The sequence below is a fragment of the Nannospalax galili genome, unplaced genomic scaffold (genome assembly GCF_000622305.1).
Source record: "Nannospalax galili isolate Female #2095 unplaced genomic scaffold, S.galili_v1.0 scaffold695, whole genome shotgun sequence".
In the NCBI taxonomy this organism is placed as follows: domain Eukaryota; kingdom Metazoa; phylum Chordata; class Mammalia; order Rodentia; family Spalacidae; genus Nannospalax; species Nannospalax galili.
The window spans coordinates 903,936-930,639 of NW_008335601.1; the positions used below are offsets into that span (position 1 = coordinate 903,936).

At 45.7% G+C, this 26,704-nt stretch overlaps 1 protein-coding gene and 1 pseudogene across 1 annotated transcript in view; one reads left to right on the plus strand and one right to left on the minus strand.

Moving 5' to 3' along the window:
- Window positions 1-22,398, minus strand: part of Osbpl10 (oxysterol binding protein like 10) — a 330,111-nt gene extending 307,713 nt beyond the window's left edge. Inside the window, exon 1 of the mRNA XM_008830466.2 lies at window positions 21,844-22,398. Coding sequence (XP_008828688.1) covers window positions 21,844-22,127 — 284 coding nt within the window. The 5' untranslated portion in view covers window positions 22,128-22,398. The remainder of the gene's footprint in view (window positions 1-21,843) is intronic.
- LOC103731955 lies at window positions 14,153-14,691 on the plus strand (annotated as a pseudogene).
- Window positions 22,399-26,704: the final 4,306 nt, after the last annotated feature.

Genomic DNA, 26,704 nt, shown 5'->3' on the forward strand with positions numbered 1-26,704 from the left:
GACCCAGGTTCGAATCCCAGCACCCACATGGCAGCTAACAACTGTCCGTAACTCCAGTCCCAGGGGATCTGACAGCCACTTCTGTCCTCCACGGGCATTTCACAACACAGGTGCACTTACCTACATGCAGACAATACATGCATACACATAAAAAAATAAAAATAATAAAATCTCTAAAAATTTTTAGAAAGTGCTTAAAGAGCTGGAGAAATGGCTCAGTGGGTAAAGGCACTTGGCACCAAGCCTGATGATCTGAGTTCAGTCCCTGAGACCAGCATGGTAGAAGGAGAGAATTGACTCCCACAAGTAGTTCTCTGACCTCCACATATGTACACCTACACACACACACACACACACACACACACACACACACACACACTATCACAAAGCCTGATAAAGCTCAATAAAGCAAGATATGTCTGTAGTTAATCTATGTCCATATTTTTGGAGGGGGAGGGAGGGAGGGAGGGAGGGAGGAAGGAAGGAAGGAAGGAAGGGTGGGTTTATAAATAACAATTCATTCTAATTTTCCTGTCAGAATGAGGGGAAAACAAACAATAGCCATCTCATTTCATTTCATCCTATTTGCAGATGAAAACCCAGTTTCTGATTATGTAAGCTCAAACAACTAACAAGGACAGGATAATCACACAAATCTCCCCTGGGCTTAGTGGTCCTTTCCTAAGCTGCAAACATGCCTGCTTCACCTAGTTTAATGCACAACTGCTCACAGGCATTAACGAATTCAGCCCAATTCCTGTAGTTAGTAAAGAATCAGCCAAGTCATTGTGACCACACTGGGTGTATTCCAAGCCAACCTGGATAGGCCTGCAGGGTTGCTGCAGAAGGCTCCTGGGTGTCCCGCCCTTCTTATGTGAAGACTGCATTGCTTCTCTGTGGTGAAAGATGCCATGAAAATTATGAAAATTATACAGAGACCTTTTTTGCTCATCAGCTTTTATTAGTAGTTCGTGTAATTAATATGTGGCCCAAGATTCTTCCTCCAAAGCAGCCCAGAAAAGCCAAAAGGCTGAACACCCCTGGTAGACAGACGGCAACCTGGATAATTTTATTAGATGGATGTGGCCAGGAATATGCTGTGTGTCCCGGTGCTGTGTGCTTTTTTGTTTATTTGTTTTTTAATAGAGCAAATGAATCTTTGTTAACCTTTCAATGTAATTTCAAGCTTTCAGAGAACTTACAATAATATGTAGAACTATGTATTTGGGGAGTGAGATACTGTCTCAGGTAGCCCAGACTAGCATCAAACTTGCTATGTAGCTGAAGATAACCTGGAACTTTTGATCCTCCTGCCTCTACCTCCCACATGCTGGGATGACAGGAGTATACCACCCACCATGCCTACTTTATGTGATGCTGGCGATGGAATCCAGGACTTAATGCATATTATGCAAACACTCTGCCTAGTGAATTACATCTCCAATCCCTTTTTGATATCTTTTTTTTTCTTTTTGTACTGCCAGGGATTGAACCCATGGCCTCACACATGCTACTTGTGTCCCATCAATAAGCCATAACCCCGCCCCCAAAGAACTAGTTACAACTAACAAATTAACTTTACTAGTTGCTTTATCATTTTTTAAATTTTTTTATTTTATGTGTATTGCCTTCATGTGTGTAAGTTCATTTTTTTAATATTTATTATTTTTATTTTTATGTGTATACATGTATTTCCTACATGTAGGTAAGTGCACCTGTGTCATGCAATGCCAGCGGAGGACAGAAGAGGCTGTCAGAGGCCCTGGAATTGGAGTTACAGACAGTTGTCAGCTGCCATGTGGGTGCTGGGATTTGAACCCAGGTCTTCTGCAAGAACAGTTAGTGTTCTTAACACTGAGCTATCTCTCCAGCCTCAGCTTTATCATGTATATACAAGTGAGTATGTGTATCTTTGTGTGCCTGGGTGTATGGTGTGTGTGTCTCTCTGTGTGTGTGTGTGTGTGTGTGTGTGTGTGGTATATACATGTGTGCACATGTGTTGCAGGTACAGTCACCCATGGTTGAACATATGGAGGCCAGATGTCAGGTGTCTTTAGGGGGGGATAGAGAGACAGGGTCTCCCTGTAGCCCCAGCTGGCCTGGAACTCACTATGTAGACCAGGCTGCCTTAATCTCACAGATATCTGACTGCATCTGCCTCCCTAATGCTGGGACTAATTTTTTGAGACAGTCTCTCAGTAAGTCTTGAACTGGCAGATTTGTCTAGATTAGCTGGCCAACAGGTACCCAGGATCCATCTGTCTCTGTTTCCCCAGCATGGTAATGCCACCAGGCCCAGTTTTTTTTACATGAGTGCTGGGGATCGAACTCAGGTCCTCATGCTATTTTTACCATCTGAGCAATGGAGCCATTTCCCCAGCCCTTCCTATCTTTTTAAGAAATATTTTATTATTTATACTTTATGTGTATGAGTGTATTGCCTGCATGTATATAAGTGCACCCTGTTGTACCTGCCCTCAGAGGTCAGAAGAGGGGGAACTGGAGTTAGGATGGTTGTTAGCCTCCATGTGGGTGCTGGGAATCAAACCTGGGTCCTCTGCAAGAGCAGTCAGTGCTCTTAATTGCTATGCCAACTCTCCAGCCTCCACCCTTTAAAAAAAAAAAGAAACTCCTTTGAAACCTGTTGTGGACTTAATGCCTTTTGCTCTTTGAGATTTCAATGTATCAATACTAAAACCAAATAATTAACCAATACAGTGCTCTTATCTAATTTACAGATCTTATATACATTTTATTAATCAACTTAATGTCACTTCCAAAGAAAGAAAGTATCAGACCATAAGTTACTTTAGTAACTACAGAAAGAATTTAAAGTTTGAAACTAAAAAATAGTCAAGTGCCCACATCTGTCATCCAGCACTTGGGATGTGGAAGCAGGAGGACCAGGGGTTCAAGATCAGCCTTGGTTACTTAGTGGATTTGAGGCCAGCCTGGACTACATGAGACATTGTCCAAGAGAAAGAAAAAAAGAAAAGAAAGAAAAATAGGGGCTGGAGAGATGGCGAGATGGTTCAGTGGTTAAGAGCACTAACTGATTTTGCTGCTTTCCTGGCGCCCACATGGCAGCTCACAACTGCCTCTAACTCTACTTCCAGGGGATCTGAAGTCTCTGACTTCCAAGGGCTCATACCCACACACAGACATGTACATATACATAATTAAAAATAATAAAAATGAATCTTAAAAGAGGAAGAGAGAACTAGAGACACAACCAAAATAAAGATGGAAATAGTTAAACAAAAATAGTAAAAATATTAATCACACTGTGAAGTTGAAAAGGAAGCCATCCCTTGGATAACAGAAACTCACACAATCCCATGATGTGAAGAGATGCTGTCTAGCTGTGTCCAACTTAGGCCACACTTTGCTTTTATTTAGGAAGTGGTGGCAGGAGGATTAGAAGTTCAAGGTCTTCCTCATTTACATAGAGAGTTTGAGGCGAGCCTGGGCTACTTGAGCCCCTGTCTGAAAAAAAAAAAAAGACAAAAATCAACTTCAGCTATAAACTTAACTTCATGGACACACGATTTGTTCTCTTGCTTCATCAAAGAGATTTCTGGAAGCACATACTTCTGTTCAGCCCACAAAAATGGTTTGTGTCCTATTAGTCAGCATGAAACAAAACTCCTTAAGATTTTGGCTTTTAATAACATGCTCTGAATTTGAACTCACCTCAAAGCAAGTATGAAAAGCAAAATTTGACAGGATAATTTCAGTTAACTAAGAAACTGTAACACTGCACTTTGGACCAAAGTATCAGCTGTGGACTCACTATTAAAAGCAAGAAAGCACACATTAGCCAAGGTAATAAAAGTTACCACAAAGTGATGGAGGAACAAAGAGGAGCAACACAGAACTCACGTGAGAAACATCAGCAGTGGGTAGTTTTTACAGTGGACTAGAACCATCAGGGAAATGGGCGTGCCTGGGGGGGTATCTTCATTATGTTAGTTGATGTGGGAAGACCCACCATCATTGCGGGTGGGACCATTCCCTAGGCAGGAGATTCTGGACTGTATTCATGGAGAAATCCCACTGAGCTGCTTCAAGCTCCTGCTGTTTGACTTCCGCTCCATGCTGGACTGATTGAACCTTGCACTGTGAACTTTCGTCAGAGTATTTTATCACAACAGAAAAAAGACACTAGGACAGTGCCCAACGATACTCTCTCCACAGACCATGTTATAAAAAGTGACTTTGTGCTTTTCGACCTTGTTTGTTTTCTTTTGTTTTTGAGACAGGGTCTCACTATGTAGAGGTTCATCATTTTCTAGATAATGACTGAGGGCTTTACCTCAGGCTAGACCAGTTCCACACATTCCCCGCAGGATAATCATTATTCTCTTCCCCCTCCCTCTCTGCCTTCTCTTCCCAGGTGTGGCCTTCAGGAAGAGTTAGGCCTTCTTCACTGAGTGTTTGTGGTGTCCTGTGGGCACTGCGTCTTCTGTGAGTAGGTGCTTGGCACTCTACAGTGTCAGGCTGTGAGCTTGCAGCTTTCTCCTCTGGTGACCTTGCCGGCTGATTTTTAACTCTTTTTTTATATTTATATCTTTTATTTATTTTTATTTTTATGTGTATAAGTATGTTGCCTGTATGCATGCATGTATGTCTATCAGGCATATGCCTGTTTGGAACTGGAGCTACAGGCTATTGTAAGCTGCCATGTAAATGCTGGGAAACAAATCCAGGTCCTCTGCAAGAGCAGCAAGTTCTCTTAAGCACTGAGCCATCTAGCCAACCCCTCCTTTTTTGACTTGTTGTGACCAATCCACTCAGTAATTCAGCTAGAATAAATGCACAGCAAAGTTCTCATGTAGCCCAGGCTGACCTGGAACTCACTAAGTAACTAAGAATGACCCTGAACTTCAGATCCTCCTGCCTCCACTTTGAAAGTGCTCAATTACAAGCATGTACCACTGCAACCCATCTGTTCAGGGCTGAGGATCAAACCCAGGGCCTCGGCATGCTAAATGAGCACTCTAAGCCTGAGCCACAACCTCAGCTCCAAAGGCTCATTTTCAAGGTATGACTAATAGGGGAATATCAGACATCAAATTTCATCAAAAAGCAAAATTCATTCCACAAGCACACGCCCAGATTTACTGAATCAGGGTCAAGATCCATGGAAGGAGATGGGTCGGGGATGCAGCCATCAGAAACACTAAATATTAGCCTTTTTCTTTCAAACCCTGTAAAACTTGGCTTCAGACCTTTTAATATCCCACCCCCTGTAAGACTTTTGTTTAAGGAAAAGCCCTGCTGCATTCCTGATCGCAATGGCCTGGGCAATGGAGTTCTTCCCTGCTTCCTTTGCAGATTCTTTTAAACTAGTCATGAGAAAAGACCCTGAGGTTGGACCCCAGCCAATAGAGATAAAAACCTATCAGTGGGGCGTGCTGGTACACGCCTTTGGTCCCAGCACCCTGGAGGCAGAGGCGGATCTCTGTGAGTTCAAGGCCAACCTAATCTACTATCAAGTTCCAGGCCAGCTGGGGCTACAGGGAGACCCGGTCTCAAAAATTTAAAAAAAAAAAAAAAAAAAAAAAAAAGCCTATCAAAAACTTCCAGGTCCTGTGTGCTTTTGGGATCTTCCTGACACACAACACACCCTTTCCTTTTGCAAAAGTAGTTACTTTCACTTTGTCTGAGTGTTCTTTGTTTAGTATTGGTGGGGTCCCCGGACTTCAGATTTTATTTCTAATGTAGCTCAGGGGCTGAGTGCTTACCTAGCATGTGAAAGACCCTGGGTTCAATCCCCCAGTACCACAAGGGGGAAAAAAAGAAAAGAAAAGATCCATCCATGCCAAGTACAATCCCAACACTTGGGAGACTGAGGTAGGAAGATTGTCACAAGTTCAATGATAGCCTTGGCTATCTGCAGAGTTCCAGGCAAGCCTGGTCTACGGAGTGAGACTGTGTCACAAAAAAAAAAAAAAAAAAAAAAAACAGATTCAGCTATCAGCTCCTGCAGGCCAAAACACCCCCTCATCCTACACAGGACCAAAAGGGCACAGAAGGTTACAGAGGCCAGTCCAAAGCCAGCAAGAGCCAGCAAAGACACCGGAAGAAAAAGCTGCAAGCTCACAGCCTGACACTGTCAAGTTCCAACCACCCACACACAGAAGATGCATTGCCGGCAGGACACCACAAAGTCACTCACTGAAGAAAGCTGGACTCTTCCTGAAGGCCGCACCTGGGAAGAAAAGCAGGCGGGGAGGGAAGGGGAAGACAATGATGATTATCCTGCAGGGAAGGTGCTGGAACTAGTCTAGCCTGAGGCAAAGCCCTCGGTCCTATCTAGAAAATGAGAGGGTACATCTTTAAGTTCTTCGAAGAGCAAGAGAAAGAAGACACACTCTGGAGTCAGACAAGTCCAGGCTTCCTGTCACTAGATCCCCTGCCTCAGTCTCTTCATCTCTAACATGGAATTCCATCTGCATCTGCTGGGCTTAGTTAGAGCTGACTGAACCTGACAGAAGGAACTCATTGTTCCTCATAGAAAATTCCAGAGACTGATCTGTGAAGTGCCTCTGATGCACAAAGTCCTCAGAAGCCAAGTTTCATCTGTCTAGCTAGCCTTCATCTTGGCTACCTCAAGGTTTCAACATGGCTGCCAGGGTTCCTGCCATCATGTCTGAATGCCAGTTCTTCCCATCACCTGTACACCGACAGGAAAGTATTCTAGTTTCTTTCTCCATTGCTGTGACAAAACACTCTGACCAATACCAACTCGTGGAGGAAAGGGTTTATTTGACTTACATCTCCCAGGTCATAGTTCACTGAGGGAGCCCAAGGTAGGAACTCAGGGCAGGAACCTGGAGTCAGGAGCTGGAGCACAGGCCATGGAGGAACGCTGCTTACTGGCTTGCTCCCCTAGCCCCTACTTAGCCTGCTTTCTTATGCAATAACAGGCCCACCTGTCCAGGGGTGGCACTACTCAACAATCAAGATGTTCTACAGACATGGCCACAGGCCAGTCCAATGGAAGCAATTCCCCAGCTGAGGCTCCCTCTACCCAGGTGTGTCAAGTTGACACTAAAGCTATCCAGCACAGAAAGGACAAAAAGTGCCAGCGAATTATTATGTGCCCATTCTGCTAATATCCAAAATACAGTCTCATGACCATCTCTAGCTATAAAGGAGAAGGAAGATGTAAAAAAGGTTTCATTTTTTCTGACATGGCGATATATGTATCCTATTTAAAAAAAAAACAAGATTTAGGACAGACGAGATTGCTAAAAGGTGAAGGTGCTTGCCACCAAGCCTGATAACCTGAGTTTCATCCTCTGGTCCCACATGGTGAACCAACTTCCACAAATTGTAACCTCTGCACACATTCTGTCATATGGATGTTGCGCGCGCACACACACACACACACACACACACACACACACACGCACGCACGCACACACACACACACTCACACACACACACACACGCACGCACGCACACACACACACACACGCACGCACACACACAAATAAATAAATAAATAATGAATGTGATAAATTTTAAATTAAATAAAAACCAGTGGTCCCATGACTGTGGAGGAGGGAAATGAATAGATCTGTGTCACACCTCCAGTTCTTTTGAGGGATTAAACTGGAAAGTGCATAAATTCTCTAACACTGGGCCTGCAAACCATTCCAGAGTCAGCAACCGTCTTCTGCTAGCTAATACAGGCATTTTACACCTATGGTCCCCAAGTTTGACAGCGCCCCCCAGACAGCTTTTCAAACTTATCTACAGTCCCATCTCTAGCCATAGTCCACATAAGACCTGCATTCCGGGCCTGTCAAAGCCCTTCCCTCACAAAGCCGCCTTCCAAGGGCACCCTCCTCCAGCTCCTGTCTGAAACACGGTCTCCTCTTCCCAACTTTCTCAAATGTCCTCCTCATCCATCCCTCTGCCTGTGACCCTCCCCTAGGTCAGGCTGATACTCTCCCCTGATGTTTATGAAACAGCAGTTGCCACACCATGAAGCAATTATGCTGTTGCTACGTGCCAGTCATCCCTACAGCGTCTCCATGGAGCCTATTGTGATTTGAATGAGGTTTCTTAGTTACTTTTCCTGTTTCTATGACCCTGACAAGAGCAACTTATAGGAGAAAGGATTTCTTTAGCTCAGTGTTCCAGGTTACAGTCCATAAAGGTAGGGAAGTCACCATAAAGGTAGGAGCCCAGGGCAGCTGGTCACATTGCACCTGCAGTAAAGTAGTGGAGAGCAATGGACACTGGTGCTCAGCTCACTGGCTCCTTTCCATTCCGTCCAGTGCCCAGCCCATGAAATGGTGCCAGCAACCTTCAAAGTGGGTCTTCCCACCTCAGTTAACCCAAAGAAGAAAATCCCTCACAGACATGCCTACAGACCAACCTAATCTAGACAGTCCTTCATTAAGACACCCCCTCCCCCCGTGATTCCAGAGCCTGCCAAATTGACAATTGAAATTAACTATTACAGCCCCACAGGTTTGTGTTTTTGAACACTTGGTCCCCAGCTGGTGGTGCTGTTTGAGAGGGTTGTGGAACCTTTAGGAAGTCGAGCCTCGCTGGGGGAAGTGGGTCACTAGAGGTGGGCCTTAAAGTTTGGTAACTCAGCTTACCTTCAGTTCACTGTCTGGTTCCTGACTAAGGATGCAACTTGCCCAACCAGCAGCCTCATGTTCCTGCCATGACTTCCCCTCTTCACATGATAGACTGTATCCCCTGTGAGCCCTTCCTTCCTTAAGTTGCTTTGGTCAGGCATTTTGTTACAGCACTGAAAAAAGAAACAAATACAGAGCCCTATGACAGACACTGTACTGTCCCCATTTTACAGATCAAGAACTAAAACCAGGCAGAACATGGATCAGGTATTCAAGGTCACCCTCAACTATACAGCAAGTCTGAGTCTACCCTGGGTGACATAAGACCTAGAAACATGTGAGGGGGAAGCAAGGTACAGCACTTGCCGCACAAGCCTGACAACCTGAGTTCAAGCCCCAGAACCCACATAAAGGTGAAAGGAGAATAGACTCCACAAGTTATCCTCAGGCCTCCATGAACACATTGTGGCAGGTGCATATCCAAACACATAATAATAATACATAAATGGATCAGCGGTTAAGAACACTGGTTGTTCTTGTAGAAGACCCAGGTTCGAATCCCAGCACCCACATGGCAGCTAACAACTGTCCATAACTCCAGTTCCAGGGGATCCAACAGCCTCTTCTGTCCTCCAAGGGCATTGCACGACACGGGTGCACTTACCTACATGCAGGCAATACACGCATACACATAAAATAAAAATAATAAATAAAAATTTTTTTAATGTTAAAAGAAAGCTGGGTGTGGTAACACACACCTTTAATCTCAGCACTCAGGAAGCAGAGACAGGTGGATCTCTATGAGATTGAGGCCAGAGAGACCCTGTCCCAAAAAAAAAAAGGGAAACTAAATAGTTTGACCAAGGTCACATAGATAGTTCAAAGCCACCACACTGGGCTGCCTTAGTAATTTGGGTCAGGGGTCTGAATGTCATGTAAGATTATCGATGGTCCAACTGCACTCTGAAGGCTATATGGAGCCCACTGCCTGTTTGATAAAATTTTATTGGAACACATTCCCACCAGTTGTTTACAATGAAAGGATGCACGGTTGCCATAGTGACAATATTGCCTGGACTTATCTCGGGCCATCTTACAGAAAGTGTGCCCTTTCTTGGTCAGGCCTCTAAGGCAGGGCCTAGCTGTGCCTCCTGCCTCTCACATGGCACTTGGCGTGCACACACACACACACACACACACACACACACACACACACATACACACACACAAAGTATCCAATAAATAACTGAGGTATAGACATCCCACCAAGCCACATTACCTGCAAAGGGTCTGATGGATGATGCCCACTCACTCTGGACTTCAAAGATTTCCTGGATTCTGTCCAGATTATCTTCAGCAACCCAACAGCCCAGGGAAACTGTCCAGGGGAATTTCACTGCTGACAGCTGGCCAGAGCTCTGACAGATTGACTGACCAGTACAGAGACAAGTCAGGGGTTATCTCTATCCCATCATAAACTCAGCATCGCTGAGGACAAGTCCAGGAGAACCCCCAGCCCACCCACGCTTTCTGGGAGGTTCCTATAGACCTTGAAATTAGAACACACTCACAATGAGAAACCAAAGACTGACATGGCTTGCATTTCAACTGTGTGTGTGTGTGTGTGTGTGTGTGTGTGTGTGTGTGTGTGTGCGTGCGCGCGCTCCATGGTGTGAGTGTAGAGGTCAGAGGACAACCTCAGGTGTCAGCTCTCAACTTCTGTCTTGTTTGAGGTGAGTACACTGGGATTATAGATGTCTGAGCTTTTTTCTGGGTTCTGGAGATCCAAATTCAGGTCCTGAAGCTTGCACATTAAGCACTAAACTGACTGAGTCATCTCCCCAGCCCCTGCTTTCATGCCTAGGACAGAGGGGACTTGGGTGATATGCAGTGCACTGTGGGTGGCTGCCTATCTTCCTGCCCCTGGTTCTTTACAGCCTGTTTATGGGCAGCTGTCTTAGGACTCTGGGAAGAAAGAAGCAATTTGGTTCTTTGTGTCCTGAAAGAAGGGTTGAAATGATCGTGCTAGAAACTCTGAGGCTTTTTTGCAGTCCTGCCTGGCTCCTGCTGATGTGATTTGGGGCCAAGCCAAGCCAGAATTGAAGAGAAAACAGTCCAGAATTTGATTTTTGACAACCCAGACTGGATTGAATATGGTCACAGCCTAGAAACAAAGTGCTTTATTTGTGTCTCATATCATGATATCAATAACAGAGATAAAATTAGGAAACATTGTATGTGGTTTTCTGTTGTAAGTCCATTGTTTGAAGGTCAGATAAGTCCTTTGGGCCATGAATAACTTTTTCTTTTGGCTTCGTAGTTTTAATGGGACTATTTACATTGTTCTGCGGTTTGGTCCTTTTCTGTAAATATATTGATGAAAATATAAAAGCTTGTGGGCTGAGGATATAGTTCATTTGGTAAAGCATTTGCCTAGCATGCACAAAACCCTGAGTTCTGTCCCCAGCAACACATAAAACCTTTATGGTTTTACACATCCATCCTAGTACTTGAGAGGTAGAGGCAGGAGGATCTGAAGTTCAAGGTCATCCTTGGAGAATTTGAGGGCAGCCTGGGCTACATGACACCTATTTCAAAAAACTAAAAGCAAACCAAACCAGACAAAGAAACATGTGGGCTACAGAAATGGCTCAGTGGGTAAAGTGCTTGCTGTGTAAGAGTGAGGATCTGAGTTTGGATCCCCAGCACCCATGTGAAAATCCAGGCATGTTGGCACGAACCTGTAATCCCAGTGCTGGGGAGTGGAGACAAGAGGGTCCAACCTAGCTGAAATTACGAGCTCCAATTCCAGTGAGAGACACTGACTCAAAAAATAAAGGTGGAGGGGCCAGCAAGATGGCTTACTGAGTAAAGGCACCTGCCCTACAAGTCCCTGGCAACCTGAGTTTGATCATCAGAACCTACGTAAAGATGAAAGGAGAGAACTGATGCCTGAAAGTTGTCCTCAGTCTTCCACAACCCCCTTCCCAACTACTACTCCTAATAAAGATCTTCCCGACGGAACAGGATAGAAGATACCAGACCTTGACTTCTGGCCTCCACACACATTCTCACATATACATGTGTACACACACACACTCACATGCATACACTGCACACACACACACACACACACACACACACACACACACAATTTTTTTTAAGTCAACTTAGGCCAAGCATGGAGGTGCATGGCTGAGGCAGGCAGATTATCTGTGAGCTCAAGGCCTGCCTGGTCTACATAGCACATTCTGGGCCAGAGAAGCTGCAGGGAGACCCTATCTCAACAACAAAACAAACACAAAACAACAACAAAAAAAGCCAACTTGGAACCGTCACCATGTAAGAGCCCGAATATTGTCCCTACCCCCTGGAACCCATCAGTTTTGCCTTCAATGACAGGGACATTGGCTCCTGCCAGAAGTGATTAAGGATCTTGGGATTGGAATACTGTCCTGGATTATCTGTGTGGGTCCTCAGTGTACTCACGAGACAAGGTCAGGTCTGACAAGCCCAGAGAAGAAGGCACTGGAAAGACTGGCTAAGGTGCTGAGGAGCAGTGACAAGTCAAGAAAAGTGGAAGCCACCGGAAGCCAGAAGAAACAAAGGAGAAAGATGCCTTTAAAGGGGGCTGGGCAGGGGGTTCACTTGGTAGAGGGCTTGCCTGGGAGGCAAGAAGCTCTGAGTTTTATCCACAGCACCCATAAATCAGATGTGAAGGTACATGCCTATAAAAGAAGCACTTGGGAGGATCAGAAGTTCAAGATCATCCTTGGCTACAGAGTCAGTTTGAGGTCAGCCTGAGATACATGAGACCCTGTATCAGAAAAAATAGGGGGTGAGGGGCTAGTGAGGTGGCTCAGTAGGTTTGGCATTTGCCATCAAGCCTGATGCCATCAATGCCCTGGAGCCCACATAGTAGAAGGAGCGCAACGACCTCTTGCAAGTTGTCCTGTGACCTCCACATATGTGCTATGGCATGTATACCCACACATACCCCATACATATTAACTAATTAATTAGTTAATTTAATTAATTTTAACCTTTTAAAGAAAATATACATACATTCATACAGTAGGAGATTCACGACAACACTACTCATAAGAGTCAGAAACTGAGACATTTCGCAATCAGTCTACAACCCACAAGTGTATTTGGTATATTCATACAAACATCAAACAGCAGTAGAAACAGACAGAAAACTATACAGACGGATGCACGCGCCTCATACATGTTACATTAATATTACCAATGGGGTGGCTGGGGTTCTGTTGTTCTCTGCACATGGGAAGCACTAATGGGTTATAGGCAGCTTCCTGAGTTCTGGGACCTTGACTAGCCAAGAGCGTGTAGGCAGGACTAACAGACTCAGAGGCTTAGAGCTCAGGATCCTGAAAGGGAGAGGCTTATAGCTCCAGGTCTAGTGAGCAGAGACCTAAGGCTCTGGGTACTCGGGTGAGAGGCTTACAGCTCTGGGCCTTGGTCCTCAGTAGCCCTTCACTCGTCAGGCAGTGACCATGGCTCAGTAGCAGCAGCTAGCAATGGCCAGGTTCAATGGCTTCCCAGCCTTGGGCCGTTGGGATCCCCAGCTCTCAGGGCTGGGCACCTTCCTGGGACTCTTTCCAGGTACGAGAGCTCACAGTCTCTCACTTTCTCTCTATTTCCACATTCCTTAGTCATCTCTGTCACCACTGCTTCAGGTCATTTCTTTTCCCAGCACAATTGCTGCCACCACGGCTGAGACAGTGATGCCACCCACTCTGCTGCAGTCTCACCAGCTTTGGCACTTCACCATGATAAAGATCACAGCAAAGTAAGCAGACACCACTCAGGGCTGAATCCGGAAGCTCAAGAGACGGTCTCCTGGGTGGCTAAAAACATGAGCCAAACAGCCCCGTTATATAGCCAGAAAAGGGATTTAGCATGCAAACGAAGTACCAATCACAGCACAGCTTCCAGTTCCACCAATCACAGACCTTAACCTGAATCATGGGCCTCACACTGCACCAATCACAGTCTTTCCACTGAGGCACACCAAAGGGAAGGACTCTTTCCCTGGCATCTGTGGGAACAGATGGATGGTCAGGGTCTTCTAGCCTTCACCAAGGCTTGTCTTGAAGTGAAGTTTTGGGGCCAGCAAGATGGCTTAGTGAGTAAAGGCACTTGCTGCCAAGCCTGACAACTTGAGTTTAATCCCCAGGACCCACATGGTGGAAGGAGAGAGCACTCCTCTGACCTCCACATATGCACAATGGCACAGGCAACCAAACATATACACAAAATAAGTAGAGGGGTTGGAGAGCTGATTCGACAGTTAAGAGCACTGGCTGCTCCTGCAAAGGACCTGGGTTCAGTTCCCAGCATCCACATAGCGGCAACAACTGTCTGTAATTCCAAGTCTAGGGGATCCGACGCCCCCTTCTGGCATTAGTAGGCATTGCACTCCTGAGTGCACTTACATACATACAGACAAAACACTTATACATAAAAACAAATACAGAGTCAAAGCAATGTGATGGCAGTGATCTGCAGGCAAAAATTCCACCATGAGCCTCCCCAACAAATCCAAGAGTGAGGGGACCCCAGGAGGAGCTGCAGAAGTAGGAGGAAGAGGACTCTAACACAGGTCCTGTCTTCATGCTTACACAGTCAGTCAAGAACAACACCCAGTGCTCATCAACTGCCACGACAAGAAACTCCTAGGCCAGATGAAGGCCTTTGACAGCCACTATAATATGGTGCTAGAAAATGTGAAGAATAGCCAGGCATGGTGGCACACGCCTTTAGTCCCAGCACTCAGGAGGCAGAGGCAGGCAGATCTCCGTGAGATCAAGGCCAGCTTGGTCTACTTAGTGAGTTCCAGGTCAGCTGGGGCTACAGGGAGATCCTGTCTCAAAAAGATCAAAAAAAAAAAAAAAAAAAAAAAAAGAAAGAAAAAAGAAAATGTGAAGAAGATATAGACCAAGGTCCCCAAGAATGGCTAAGGCAAGAAGAAGTCCGCAAGGACTGCTATATCTCTAAGATGTTCCTGTGTAGGGACTCGGTCATCATGGTCCTGCGGAACCTGCTCATAGCTGGCAAGTAGGGGCCTCCTCCCTCTGCCACAACCTGCACCCTCCCACACACCCTGTAGAGACCTACCCAGTGCAATGGGAATAAAACCCTGTGGGTGTTTTTTTAAATAAAAAGATAAATATAATAAAAAAAATTTTTTTAAATAGAAGTGAAGTCTTCCAAGACCAGAACAGTTTGTCCTGAGCAGTCAGTCACAGCCAAGGCCACCTGAAGCAGGAGCTGCAACTGGAGTGCTCCTTGAAGCTGCTAGAATGTTCTCAGAGTGACTGTAAAGTGGTCCACTGGCTGCTGCAAGGATAGGCAGCCCACTGATCAAGAAGGACACTCAGCTAACAGTTTACCACTCAAGATTGCCAGGCACAAGGGAAGGCCTGTCACCTACCAATGAGGGAACCAATTGGCCAGCTCCAGATAGTCCCACCCATTCACAGAAATATATATATATATAGAACACAAAACTTACATGCTTAGCAACATTTATCAGAGAAAATAAAACCCACTTGTAATCCCAACAACCCAAGAAAACCACAGCAATCATTTTGGTATAAATTTCCTCTAAACACTTTTTTAAATCAAATTTTAGAAGTGGGGGCTGGTAATATAGCTCAGGTGGTATAGTGCTTGCCTAGCATGCACAAAGCCCAGGGTTCAGTCCCCAGCACCATCTCCAGCATAAACTAAGATGGGTGTTGCATGCCTGTAATCCCAGTACTTGGAAGGTAGAGGCAAGGAGGATCAGAAGTTCAAGGTCATCCTCAGATACATAAGGAGTCTAACGCCAGCCTGGACTACGTGAGACCCTGTCTCACAAAAATAAAACCCAGTAGAGAAGAGAAGAAGACAGATCCTGGTCCCGCAGTGAGAGGCGCATACAAAGCAGGTGCTTAGTAAGTATTTTAAAACATAAGTAAATACATCGTACAGGACACTGTTTTGTAACCTGGGTGGCCATCCTTTTATTACAACTGTCAGTGAAGAAATTGGGTATCCCTGAAGGATTTTAATGCATGGCCTCAGAGCAGACTGGAAGCTTAGAAAGCAGCCCATGCAAACACTTCCGAAATACACAAAGGCAGGAAGGGAAACCAGAGACAGTGATTTCCAACTCTGTATGGCCAAGTTACCTCTGAAAGTACTATGATACTCAAAATATGTTCTAATGTGTTCGTTTTAATTCAGTGTGCATTTAAAATTTAATGTAGGGGGCTAGAGAGATGGCTAGTGGTTAAGAGCAATGGCTGCTCTGGCAGAGGACCCAGGTTTGTTCCTAGCATCCGCGTAGCAGCTAACAACCTCTCCAATTCCAGTTCCAAGGGACCTGATGCCTTCTCTGGCATCTCCAGGCATTGCATGACATGGGTGCACTTACATGCATGCAGGCAAAACACTCATATAAATAATAAATAAATAATAAATAAATAAATAAAAATTTTAAAGAAATTAATATATGCCCCAGTGATTTTTTTTTGGAGGGGGTATACTGAGTATCAAATCCACAGCCTTGTATGTACAAAGTACACGACCTCTACCACTGAGCTAGTTCCCAAATGCTGAAGGCTAAAATACATTCTCAAAGTATAGTGTTAACCCCCCAGATGAAAGCACCATGGAGAGTCGGTCCCTAGAAGCCCACCTGAATGGGAGCCACCTGAACAGGCCCTAAGTCAGTGTGGACACATCACAGGGAATGTCGGGCTTTCTGATGACACATGGAGAAGTCTGTAGAGAGTGGGACAAGCAATACATATATTCACATGAGGACACAATGACATGTAGGGACTGAGTTAAGAATCATGTTAATAAAGTGCCAGGCTCTGTTGGTAGACGGCTTGCCTAGCAGGCATGAAGTCCTGGGTTCAGTCCCCAGCACTGCATAAGCCAGGCATGGTAGTGCACTTCTAGGGAGGTAAAAGCAAGAAAATCAGGTGGTCAGGGTTACCCTCTGCTTCTTAGGGAGTTTGAAGACAGCCTGAGCTACATGAGACCCTGTCTCAGAATAACAAAATCTCATCAGCAGCCAACTGAACTAATCAGGCTGTGTTACCTCTTACCCTAAAGGTATGCTGGGCAAGAGAATACACATGAAATTCCCATGAAAGCTTTTGAGGTGTAGTGTGAGCTGGCCAGCCTGCATCCTAGCTCACTCTGTCTGAGAACCAAAGAACAGGCAGTTGCAGAGGTGAGATGACTCAGTGAGCAAAGAAGCTTGCTACCAAGCCTGACGGCCTTGAGTTCAAATCCTGGGACTCACACGGGGGAAGGACAGAACCAATTTCTAAAAGTTGTTCTCTGACTTCCACTTGGACTCTGCAGTATATGTGTATACCCCTCCCCCAAACACACACAATAAATATTTTTAACGTAATGAAAACAATTTAATTATTTTAAGGTTTTTGTTTTTCTTTTTCAGTTTTTTTGGGTGGGGGTTGTTTGTTTTTTTGTTTTGTTTTTGTTTTTGTTTTTTGTCTTTTTGAGACAGGGTCTCCCAGTAGCCCCAGCTGGCCTGGAACTCACTATGTAGACCAGGCTGGCCTTGAACTCACAGAGATGCACACCTGCCTCTGCCTCCTGAGTACTGGGACTATAGGCATGCACCACCATGCCCGGCTATTTTAAGTTTTTTTGAGACAAGGTCTCACTGTGTAACCCTAGTTGACCTGGAATGCTCTATGTAGTCCAAGCTAGCCTTGAACTCACAGAGATGTGCACCTGCTCTGCCTCCTGAGTACTGGGACTATAGGCATGCACCACCATGCCCGGCTATTTTAAGTTCTTTTGAGACAAGGTCTCACTGTGTAACCCTAGTTGACTGGAACGCTCTATGTAGTCCAGGCTGGCCTTGCACTCATAGAAATCTGCTTGCCACTGCTTCCCGAGGGCTGGGATTAAAGTCATGCCTAATTTGTTTTATTTTTTTTTAATTTTTTAAAATATTTTTTTAATATTTTATTTATTATTTTTATTTATGTGTATGCGTGTATTGCCTGCATGTAGGTAAGTGCACCTGTGCCGTGCGACGCCCACAGAGGAAAGAAGAGGCTGTCAGATCCCCTGGAACTGGAGTTACGGACAGTTGTTAGCTGCCATGTGGGTGCATTGGCCTTTGAACCCAGGTCTTCTGCAAGAACCACTGAGCCATCTCTCCAGCCCCTAATTTTTATTTATTTATTTATTTATTTATTTATTTATTTTTGGTCTTTTTGAGACAGGGTCTTCCTGTAGCCCCAGCTGACCTGGAACTCACTATGTAGACCAGGCTGGTCTCGAACTCACAGAGATCCACCTGCCTCTGCCTCCCATTTTTTATTTTTTAGGCAGGCAGCATTCTAGATGGGCAGAGCAGAACTGGACGCACACTTGAATTACACTACAAATGCCTGCTTTTGCTCCTTACCCCCTTTCCCTCACCTTCCTAGTCCATCTGTTTCCCAAAGCTGTTTTCATTTGTTAAGATGAATTTAGGCTGAAGAGATGGCTCAGTGGTTAAGAACACTGGCTGCTCTTGCAGAAGTCCCAGGTTCGATTCCCAGCATCCACATGGCAGCTAACAACCATCCATAACTCCAGTTCCAGGGGATCCAACACCTTCTTCTGGCTCCTGCAGGCACTACACAACACAGGTGCACTTCCATACATACAGGCATAACACCCATATTATATATTTAAAATAAATAAATAAATAAAATAAATAAATAAATAAATAAGGGATTTGAACTCAAAAAAACATGCCTTTTGGCTAGCAAGATGGCTCAGAGGATAAAGGGACATCCTGCCAAGTCCCGTGACCTAAGTTCGATTCCCAGAACTCACAGGGTAGAAGGAGGGGACTGACTCTTACAAGTTGCCCTCTGACCTACACACATGCTCTGTAGCATGCTGTGCCCATAAATGCACATATAAATAAAAGTAATAATTTTTAAAATGTCTTTTTAATCTTTATTTTATGTGTATGAGTGTTATGCCTGCATGTGTGTAAGTGCACCCATACCATGTGCCCACAGAGGACAGAAAAGGGCATTAGATCCCCTGGAACTTGAGTTACAGACAGTTGTTAGCCACCATGTAGGTGCTGGGATTTGAACCCAGGTCTTCTATAAGAACAGCCAATGCTCTTAATCACTGAGCCATCTCTTCAGCCCCCTAAAATGTCTTTTAATAAAACCAAACTCTGCTTGAAAGAAGAAAGAAAGAAAGAAAGAAAGAAAGAAAGAAAGAAAGAAAGAAAGAAAGAAAGGGCTCAGGTGTGATGGTGCATGCCTTTAATCCCAGCACTCAGAAGCCAGAAGCAGGCAAATCTTTGTGAGATCAAGTCCAGCCTGGTCTACATAGCAAGTTCCAGGCCACCTGGGGCTACAGGGAAACCCTGTCTCAAAAAGACAAAAAAAAAAAAATTAAAGAGAAAGAAAAATGAAATGATAGCAGTTGGGTGTTCACTTCTCTTCAGCTGTTTGCTAGCTACTTCATGGGAAGACCATTCGTGTTTGTCTCCCAGTGTAACTCTGGCTCCCTCAGTAGGTTGTGGTACATAGCAGATACTTAATAAAGTGATCTTAGATGAAGTAAAATAACTGAGCAAGGTTTCAGTTACTTTAGAGTTTCTATCTTGGCCCTTTTCTCTCTTCTAGCTCTCCCTTTACAAGACCCCAGAGAAAGGAGCTGTGTATTGTCTCAGGGTCAGCATAAATCTCCCAACCACTAATGGACCTTGGGCTATGGTTCAGAGACAATACAACATAGACAGACGCCGGGACAAAGAACCATTACCCATTAGCGACAACACTTTAGGAAACACGAGTTGTTGTGGTAAAAGCATGCATTGGTTGAAAGCTATAAGACAGTAAACAAACTCAGCAGAAGTTGAGATCTCACTTGAGCATGCTCTGGAGGGCACACAATTCTACATTTGACTGAAGTTAAGTTTGTTATCAGTTATTTGTTTTGCCTTTTCTCAACTCTGCCTCCAGTTGAAACACCAGTGGGTTTAAAAGCTGGCAAAACAACATACCTCCAATCCCTTCTAAATCCACTACAAAGAGCAAAATCCTTTAATACGTGTCACAGGTAAAATACAGTGTCCAGGCAGAGAAAATGCCTGTTATCTAGTGCAAAAGCTCTGTTTGTAGTATAAGTTCTTGGACAGAAGCATTAGAAGTGATTGCCCAACACACCTTCAAAGTGCCTCTGACGAGACACCTTGAGCTGCCAATCACCAGACACAACTTCCAAGAACTGAAATCACATTTAGTCAGCTCCTCTCTCTCCCATCCTACACACTCTACGTTTTCATCTTTGAAGAACCAAAGAACAGGGGTAAGTAAGAGCAGACGCTGCGGCTATTTTGAGCAACACAAGGATTCAAAAGTCAGGAGCAACTTCCACTAACATAGTAACAGATCTCCAAGGAAACCCTGGGTGAGTTGCGGAGAAAGCACCTTCTCCAGAACTCAGTAAAGAGACAGCTCTGTTTCCATTACATCCATGGTTTTCTTCCTGCCAGTGGAGTTGCGTGTCTATAACAGTCCCTGGTTCATCTCGAAGCCAGGGAAACATTTCCAGAGAGCCTGCAGGAAGAGATAGCTCGGTGATCTGGTCCAACCAGCAAGAGAAGCAAGTTTCCAATGTGTGAATCAAATCTCACAAGTACCAAGCACTAAGTCTCAAATGTATATAGACTCGGGATCTCCCCAATTATCTCACCAGTGTCTTTGCATGGGCTCCTTTATTTCTCTTTGATTTGCTTCTCCAACACACACACACACACACACACACACACACACACACAGAGTCTGACCCTTGCAAGTCTCACACAACTAGAGTTCACATACTCCCATTGCCTCAAGTGTACTGAGAATGGAGTTCCCTGACTTTCCCATCTTTCCATGGGTCTGTCCATCACTAGGCTAGCCAACTTCTTTTAAAAAAAGAAAGAAAGAAAGAAAGAAAGAAAGAAAGAAAGAAAGAAAGAAAGAAAGAAAGAAAGAAAGAAAGAAAAGAAAGAGTCTCTCTGTAGCCCCAACTGGCCTGGAATTCTCTATGCAGACCAGGATAACCTCCATCTCACAGACATCAGCCTGCCTCTGCCTTCTGAGTGCTGGGATTAAAGATGTGTGACACGATGGCAGATAACTGCCAACTTCTTTTTAGGGATAAGGTCTCCCTATGTACCTGACTAGCCTGGAACTCACTATGTAGCCCACACTGGCCTCAAACTTAAGACTTGCCTGCCTCAGCCTCCAGGAGTGCTGAGGATTACAGACCTGAATCACCAAGACTTGCCAGCTTTGAAGGACAGGAAGGAAACTTCAAATAGCACTCGAATTCGAAAATAATAATAATAGTCGTGATACCAAACTGTCCATTTGGAAAAGCTGATTTGTTTTTTCTTCTGAGGAAACTTCCATGTTCTAATTGAAGGCTGCAAGTCATCTACTGGAGAAGGGGTATGCACTGCACTCAGGAGGAACTCCGAGGGTGACAAGTGGCAGGCTCTTTTTTTGGTGGCAGTGCTGTTTGTTTTTTGTTTGGTTTTGGTTTCATATATATATAACATATATATAACATATATAAGATATGTTTTATATATATATATGTTTCATATATATATAACACCAAAGTTTAACAAGAACTACGTGTTAAACTGTGGTGGACCAGACGTGCTAAAAAGCTTTCTCCACCCGGCACAAAGCACGCCCTCTCTGCCTGCCTCTCTCAGCCTTTCTTCGGGGGTGCGTGAAACCACTGGCAGGCACGACACTAGAACCAACCAGAGCACTCCCGTCCCCACTATATGTTTCATATATATATAACACCAAAGTTTAACAAGAACTACGTGTTAAACTGTGGTGGACCAGACGTGCTAAAAAGCTTTCTCCACCCGGCACAAAGCACGCCCTCTCTGCCTGCCTCTCTCAGCCTTTCTTCGGGGGTGCGTGAAACCACTGGCAGGCACGACACTAGAACCAACCAGAGCACTCCCGTCCCCACTCCAGATCCCTCCAGCTTCCATCACCAGAGGCAAACCCCGGCGCCGGCCTCCCTCCTGCCGCTGCGGTGCGGCCCCTCCGAGCCGGCCAGGGCGCAGCAAGGGCGCGGTGCCCAGGCAGGTCCCCGTCGCAAGTGGCACACACTGGTCCACACCCGGAACCGGCGGCGGGCTCGTTACCTGTTCTGCCAGCCCTGGAGGAGGTTGGTGTATTTGCTGAGCACGCCCTCGAGCGCAGGCTCCCTCCTGCGGCCGCCGCCTCCGGATGGACTCGCGGCCACCGAGCCCGGACTGCTGCGGCTGCCTCCGCCACCCAGTCCAGCCGCCGACCGGCCGGCCACCCCTCGGCCCGCCAGGGAGCAGGAGGGCGACGAGCCCGCCGAGGTGGCGCGGCTGCTGCTGCGGCTGCTGCTGTTGCTGCCCCCGCCGCCGCTGCTGTCTGCGCTCTGGGTCGCCCTCTCCATGATCGCCGCGCGCCCGGGACGCGATGGCCGCCGCGGTGGCAGCCCCGCTGCTGCTGTTTCTGCTGCTACTGCAGCTGTTGCTGCCGCTTGCTGCTGCTGCTGCTACTGCTGCTGCTCCAGCTCCGGGCTCCCGGGCCGCGCGTGGCTGCTCCTATTCCCGGGGAAAAGCCTGATTCATACAGGAGGAAGAGGAAAAGGAGGAGGAGGGAAGGAGGGCTGGGAAGGAGGCCAGCCAGGCTGGATGCAGCCGCGGCCGCCCCTCCTCCCGCCGCCACCAGGGCCGGGCCCCGCCCTCCCGCCACTTCCCGGGCAAGTTCGGAGCTCCACGTCCCTCCTCCTCCTGCTTTGGGTCCCCAGCGTTGGCTCCGGCGGGACCCGGGATGCTCCCCGGGCTGGCCCGCTAGCTGGGCGGGCACGCCCTAGATAGGCGTCCTGCACCCTCGCCTTCCTTCTGTCGCCCCCACTTGGATCCAGGGGGGATGAGAAGGGAGTCTCTAAGCCCCACTCCCTTCACCCCCCAACCCTCGTCGCGACCTAGAGGGAGGGCCGGCCCTAACCACCCGGTCCACCCGGATATGGACCCGCCCGGTCCCTGAAACCAGCACGCACAGGAGCCTGGGCCAGGCACGCACACAGCCACCTGGAAATTAGCCTCACTGGAGGAACACAAGAACTGGGGGGGCCCTCCTGCCTCTCCTGCAGGTTTGGAGAAGGAAGGGAAAGGAAGAGCCAATGTCTCTCCCAGGTGAGCCCAGCGCACGCCCGGGGCGTTTCCACTTATCGGATGTATTTGTAGCGGACACCAGGGCTGGTTCCTGCAAGTGAATGTTCACACACTCACTTAACACTAATACCCGGAGCTGATGGGCACCGACCCATTGTGCTACAGCACCCAGAGTCTGAGAGCCAGAGGGGCCAAAACCAGAAGGCAAATGAGAAGACCAGCGTTGACAAACACGGGCCTCCTCTATTGGCTGAAACTTTTCCCCCTACCTCGACACACTGGGCACTTAATCCAACAGTGTTGTTCTTTGGTAAAAGCAGACGCTTATACTCTCTCACTCTCTGATTATCTCTGTGAATATAAATATTCTATGCAATCTGGATGTCTCTAAAATTAATAAGCTTTGAAGAATTTTCTCTTCTCTCTCTCTCTCTCTCTCTCTCTCTCTCTCTCTCTCTCTCTCCCCCCCCCAAGGGTGATAGATGAGAGATGATAGACAACCCCATAGACCAATGATAGACAACCCCCTAGACCAGTTAAATAATTCAATATCTTTTAAAAAAAAAAAAAGTTAGATGGAGCATGTGTGGTGTCGCGGGTTTTCAATCCCAGCACTAGGGAGGCAGAAGCAGGTGGATCTCTGTGAGATCGAGACCACCCTGGTCTACATAGTAAGTTCCAGGCCAGCTTGGGCTATAGGGAGACCCTGTCTTTAAAAAATATTGCTAGATGGGGGGACTGCAAGATGACTCAGCTGGTTAAGGCACTTGCAGTCAAGCCTGAAGACCCCAGTTCCACAAGGTAGAAGGAAAGAACCCACTGGGTCCTCCAACCTCCACAGGGCACAATGGCATGCACACATACATGCACATGATCAGATAGATAGATGATTGATAGATAGATGATAGATGGATATATAGATAGGTAGGTAGATAGATAGATAGATAGATCGATAGGATGATATAGATGATAGATATAGAATGATAGATATTAGATGATTGATGATAGATAGATGATAGATAGATAGATAGATAGATAGATAGATAGATAGATAGATAGATAGATAAATTGCTAGTAGAATATAGTTAGTTCTCAATGGGGCAATTCCCCCCCGTCTGAGTACTTTCCAGGTTCATGTCTGTCAAGGAAAATTTCAGAGGGCTCAGCTCTAGAGAGTCTCATGCAGAAGTTTCTGGAGCTAATGAGAAGTGGCTGTGCCACCAAATACATCAGAATTCCAGATAGCTACAAAGCATGAAAAAAGAAGGGAAAAAAAAGTTTTCCAAGAAAATAATGACATGAACCAGCATTGAAACCAGACAGAACTGAAGGGTTTTGCTTAGTTGATTGGGGTGTGTGTGTGTGTGTGTGTGTGTGTGTGTGTGTGTGTGTGTATGTTTACTGAGACATAATTTCATATGGCCCAGGCTAGCCTTAAACTTTCTATATAACCAAGACTGCCTCTGCCTCCCAAGTTCTGGGATCACAAGAGTGTATCATCATGCCCAAATGAGTTTTAGCCAATGACCTTGACCAAGTTCCTATTTTTACTTTTTAAATTTTATTTATTGTGTGTATTCATGTGCACATGTGAGTGCCACTATGCACATGTGAAGATCAGAGGACAATTTGGAGGAGTCGATTCTCTTCTTCCACCATATGGGTTCTGGGGCTTGAACTTGGGTCGTCATGGCAAGTGCCTTTACCTGCTGAGCCATCTCTCAGGCCCTCAAGTTACTTTTTAGTTTTCTTACCCTCGATGTAGGATTAATAATAATGACTCTGGTAGATTTGGAAAGACTATTTGTTCAAAATGTCTACTGCCTCTTCCCATAAGAGGAGCATTGCCCTCAGGCCAACCCTGGAATTACTCACAAAAGTAGACTACAAACTGGCTGGGGAGACCCGGGCTCGAATCCTAGCACCCACATGGCAGCTAACAACTGGCCGTAACTCCAGTTCCAGGGGATCCGACAGTCTCTTCTGTCTTCCACGGGCATTGCACGACACGGGCGCACTTACCTACATGCAGGCAATACACGCATACACATAAAATAAAAATAAATATTAAATAATTTTTTTTAAGTAGACTACAAACAGAAGCAACGCATGCCATTTCCAAACATGAGCTCTAAGAGGCCCCATGCAGTTCCACCATTGCTCTCTTTTCCTTGTGGCTCATAGATAAGGACTTCTGAAGCCTGGGTCCTGAAGGGGGAAAGCATGCGGTCTACAGCAGAACCAAGCCCTGTTAGCATTGCCATGTGACATGAGCAAAATGTTTGTTTTCGAGGCTAGACAGACGTCTCAGTGGTTAAGAGCGCTTGCTAGTCTCCCAGAGGACCTCAGTTCTGTTCCCGGCACCCGTGTTAGGCAGCACAACCACCTATAACTCCAATGCTAGGGGATCTGGCATCTTCTTCTGGTCTACTAGGGCAACTGCACTCACATGTACAAAATAAATAAATAAATAAATAAATAAATAAATAAATAAATAAATAAATAAATAAATAAATAGAAATCATTGCGGGGGTGTGTGTTTGTTTTAAGCCACAGAGATTTTAGTGACATTCCTTGTCAAAGCATTTTCCTAAACCACCAGATCCACTGATCAATATGTGAGTATCATACCACCTGAGCAGGTGAAAGCATACTGAACAGTAAATGTCAGTCTATTCTTTTTACTGGACTATCATCTGAAATCCCTGCTGAGGAAAGAGAAGTGTCATTTTATTTCATATTACCTAACCTGTATCACCATCATCTCACCCAGCCAGCCAATTCATGATTAGATGAGCTTGCACAGCAAATTCTCACCTCTACCTGAGACCCTTGAGACAGTCCATTTCAAGGAGCGAAAGCTAAAATGAAGAAAATACTCAAAGGCTAGAACATAGTTCAGTTGATAAAATGCTTGCTTAGTATGCATGAAGCCCTGGGTTCAATCCCCAGCACCACATAAACCAGGTGTAGTGGTGCACACCTGTAATCTCAGCACTAGGTGGAGGCAGGAGGTTCAGAAGTTCAGGATCATCCATAGTTGCACAGCCAGTCCAAGGCCAGCTTGGGCAATATATTGTCCTGACTCAAAGGCCAGGATGAGCCAGGAGCAAACCAGGTGTGTGGGATCAAACATGAACCAAGAAGTGGGTCTGTAGCAACTGATGTGCTAGGAAAAGATACCCAGAAAGTACCAAGAAGTGCATACTGTTCCCTCTGCTGTCAATGCCCTTCACTGTTCTCCCCCCAGCCTTCTGGATTAGAAGTCACTTCTTCAGGGAGGCTTTCCTCAACCTACCCCAGCACAGCAAGTGTCAAAAAAAGTACCTGAAGAATTCTGTTTGCAGAGAAAAAAAATCAATATCTTTGTGTTAGGAAAGAAAATTGGCATGATATTAAGTAAAGTAAGCCAGATGCAGACTAATAGCATGTGTTTTCTCTTATATGTGGAACCTGGGTTTTACATGTGCCTGTATGTATGTATGACATGAAAACGAAAGGGGAATGTTTGGGCAGAGAGAAAGTGGAAAGCAGGAGGGAAGGTCAGGAGAAGGTGATGGAGAATGAATAAGGTCGAAATACATGATGATATGTGACACAAAAATAGAACCAGGAATCCCACCACTTTGTACAGTGAATACACACTGTGATAGATAATTTTGGTGGTCATCTTAACATACCAGGGAAGAGGGAGTCTCTATTGAGGTATTGCCTCCATCAGATTGGCCTGTGGGCCTGTCTGTGGGGCATTTTCTTAATTGCAATTGCCCTAAATTGCATAAATTATTAAGAAAAATTTGGGCTGGAGAGATGGTTCAGTGGTTAAAAGTATGGTTGCTCTTCCAAAGGACCC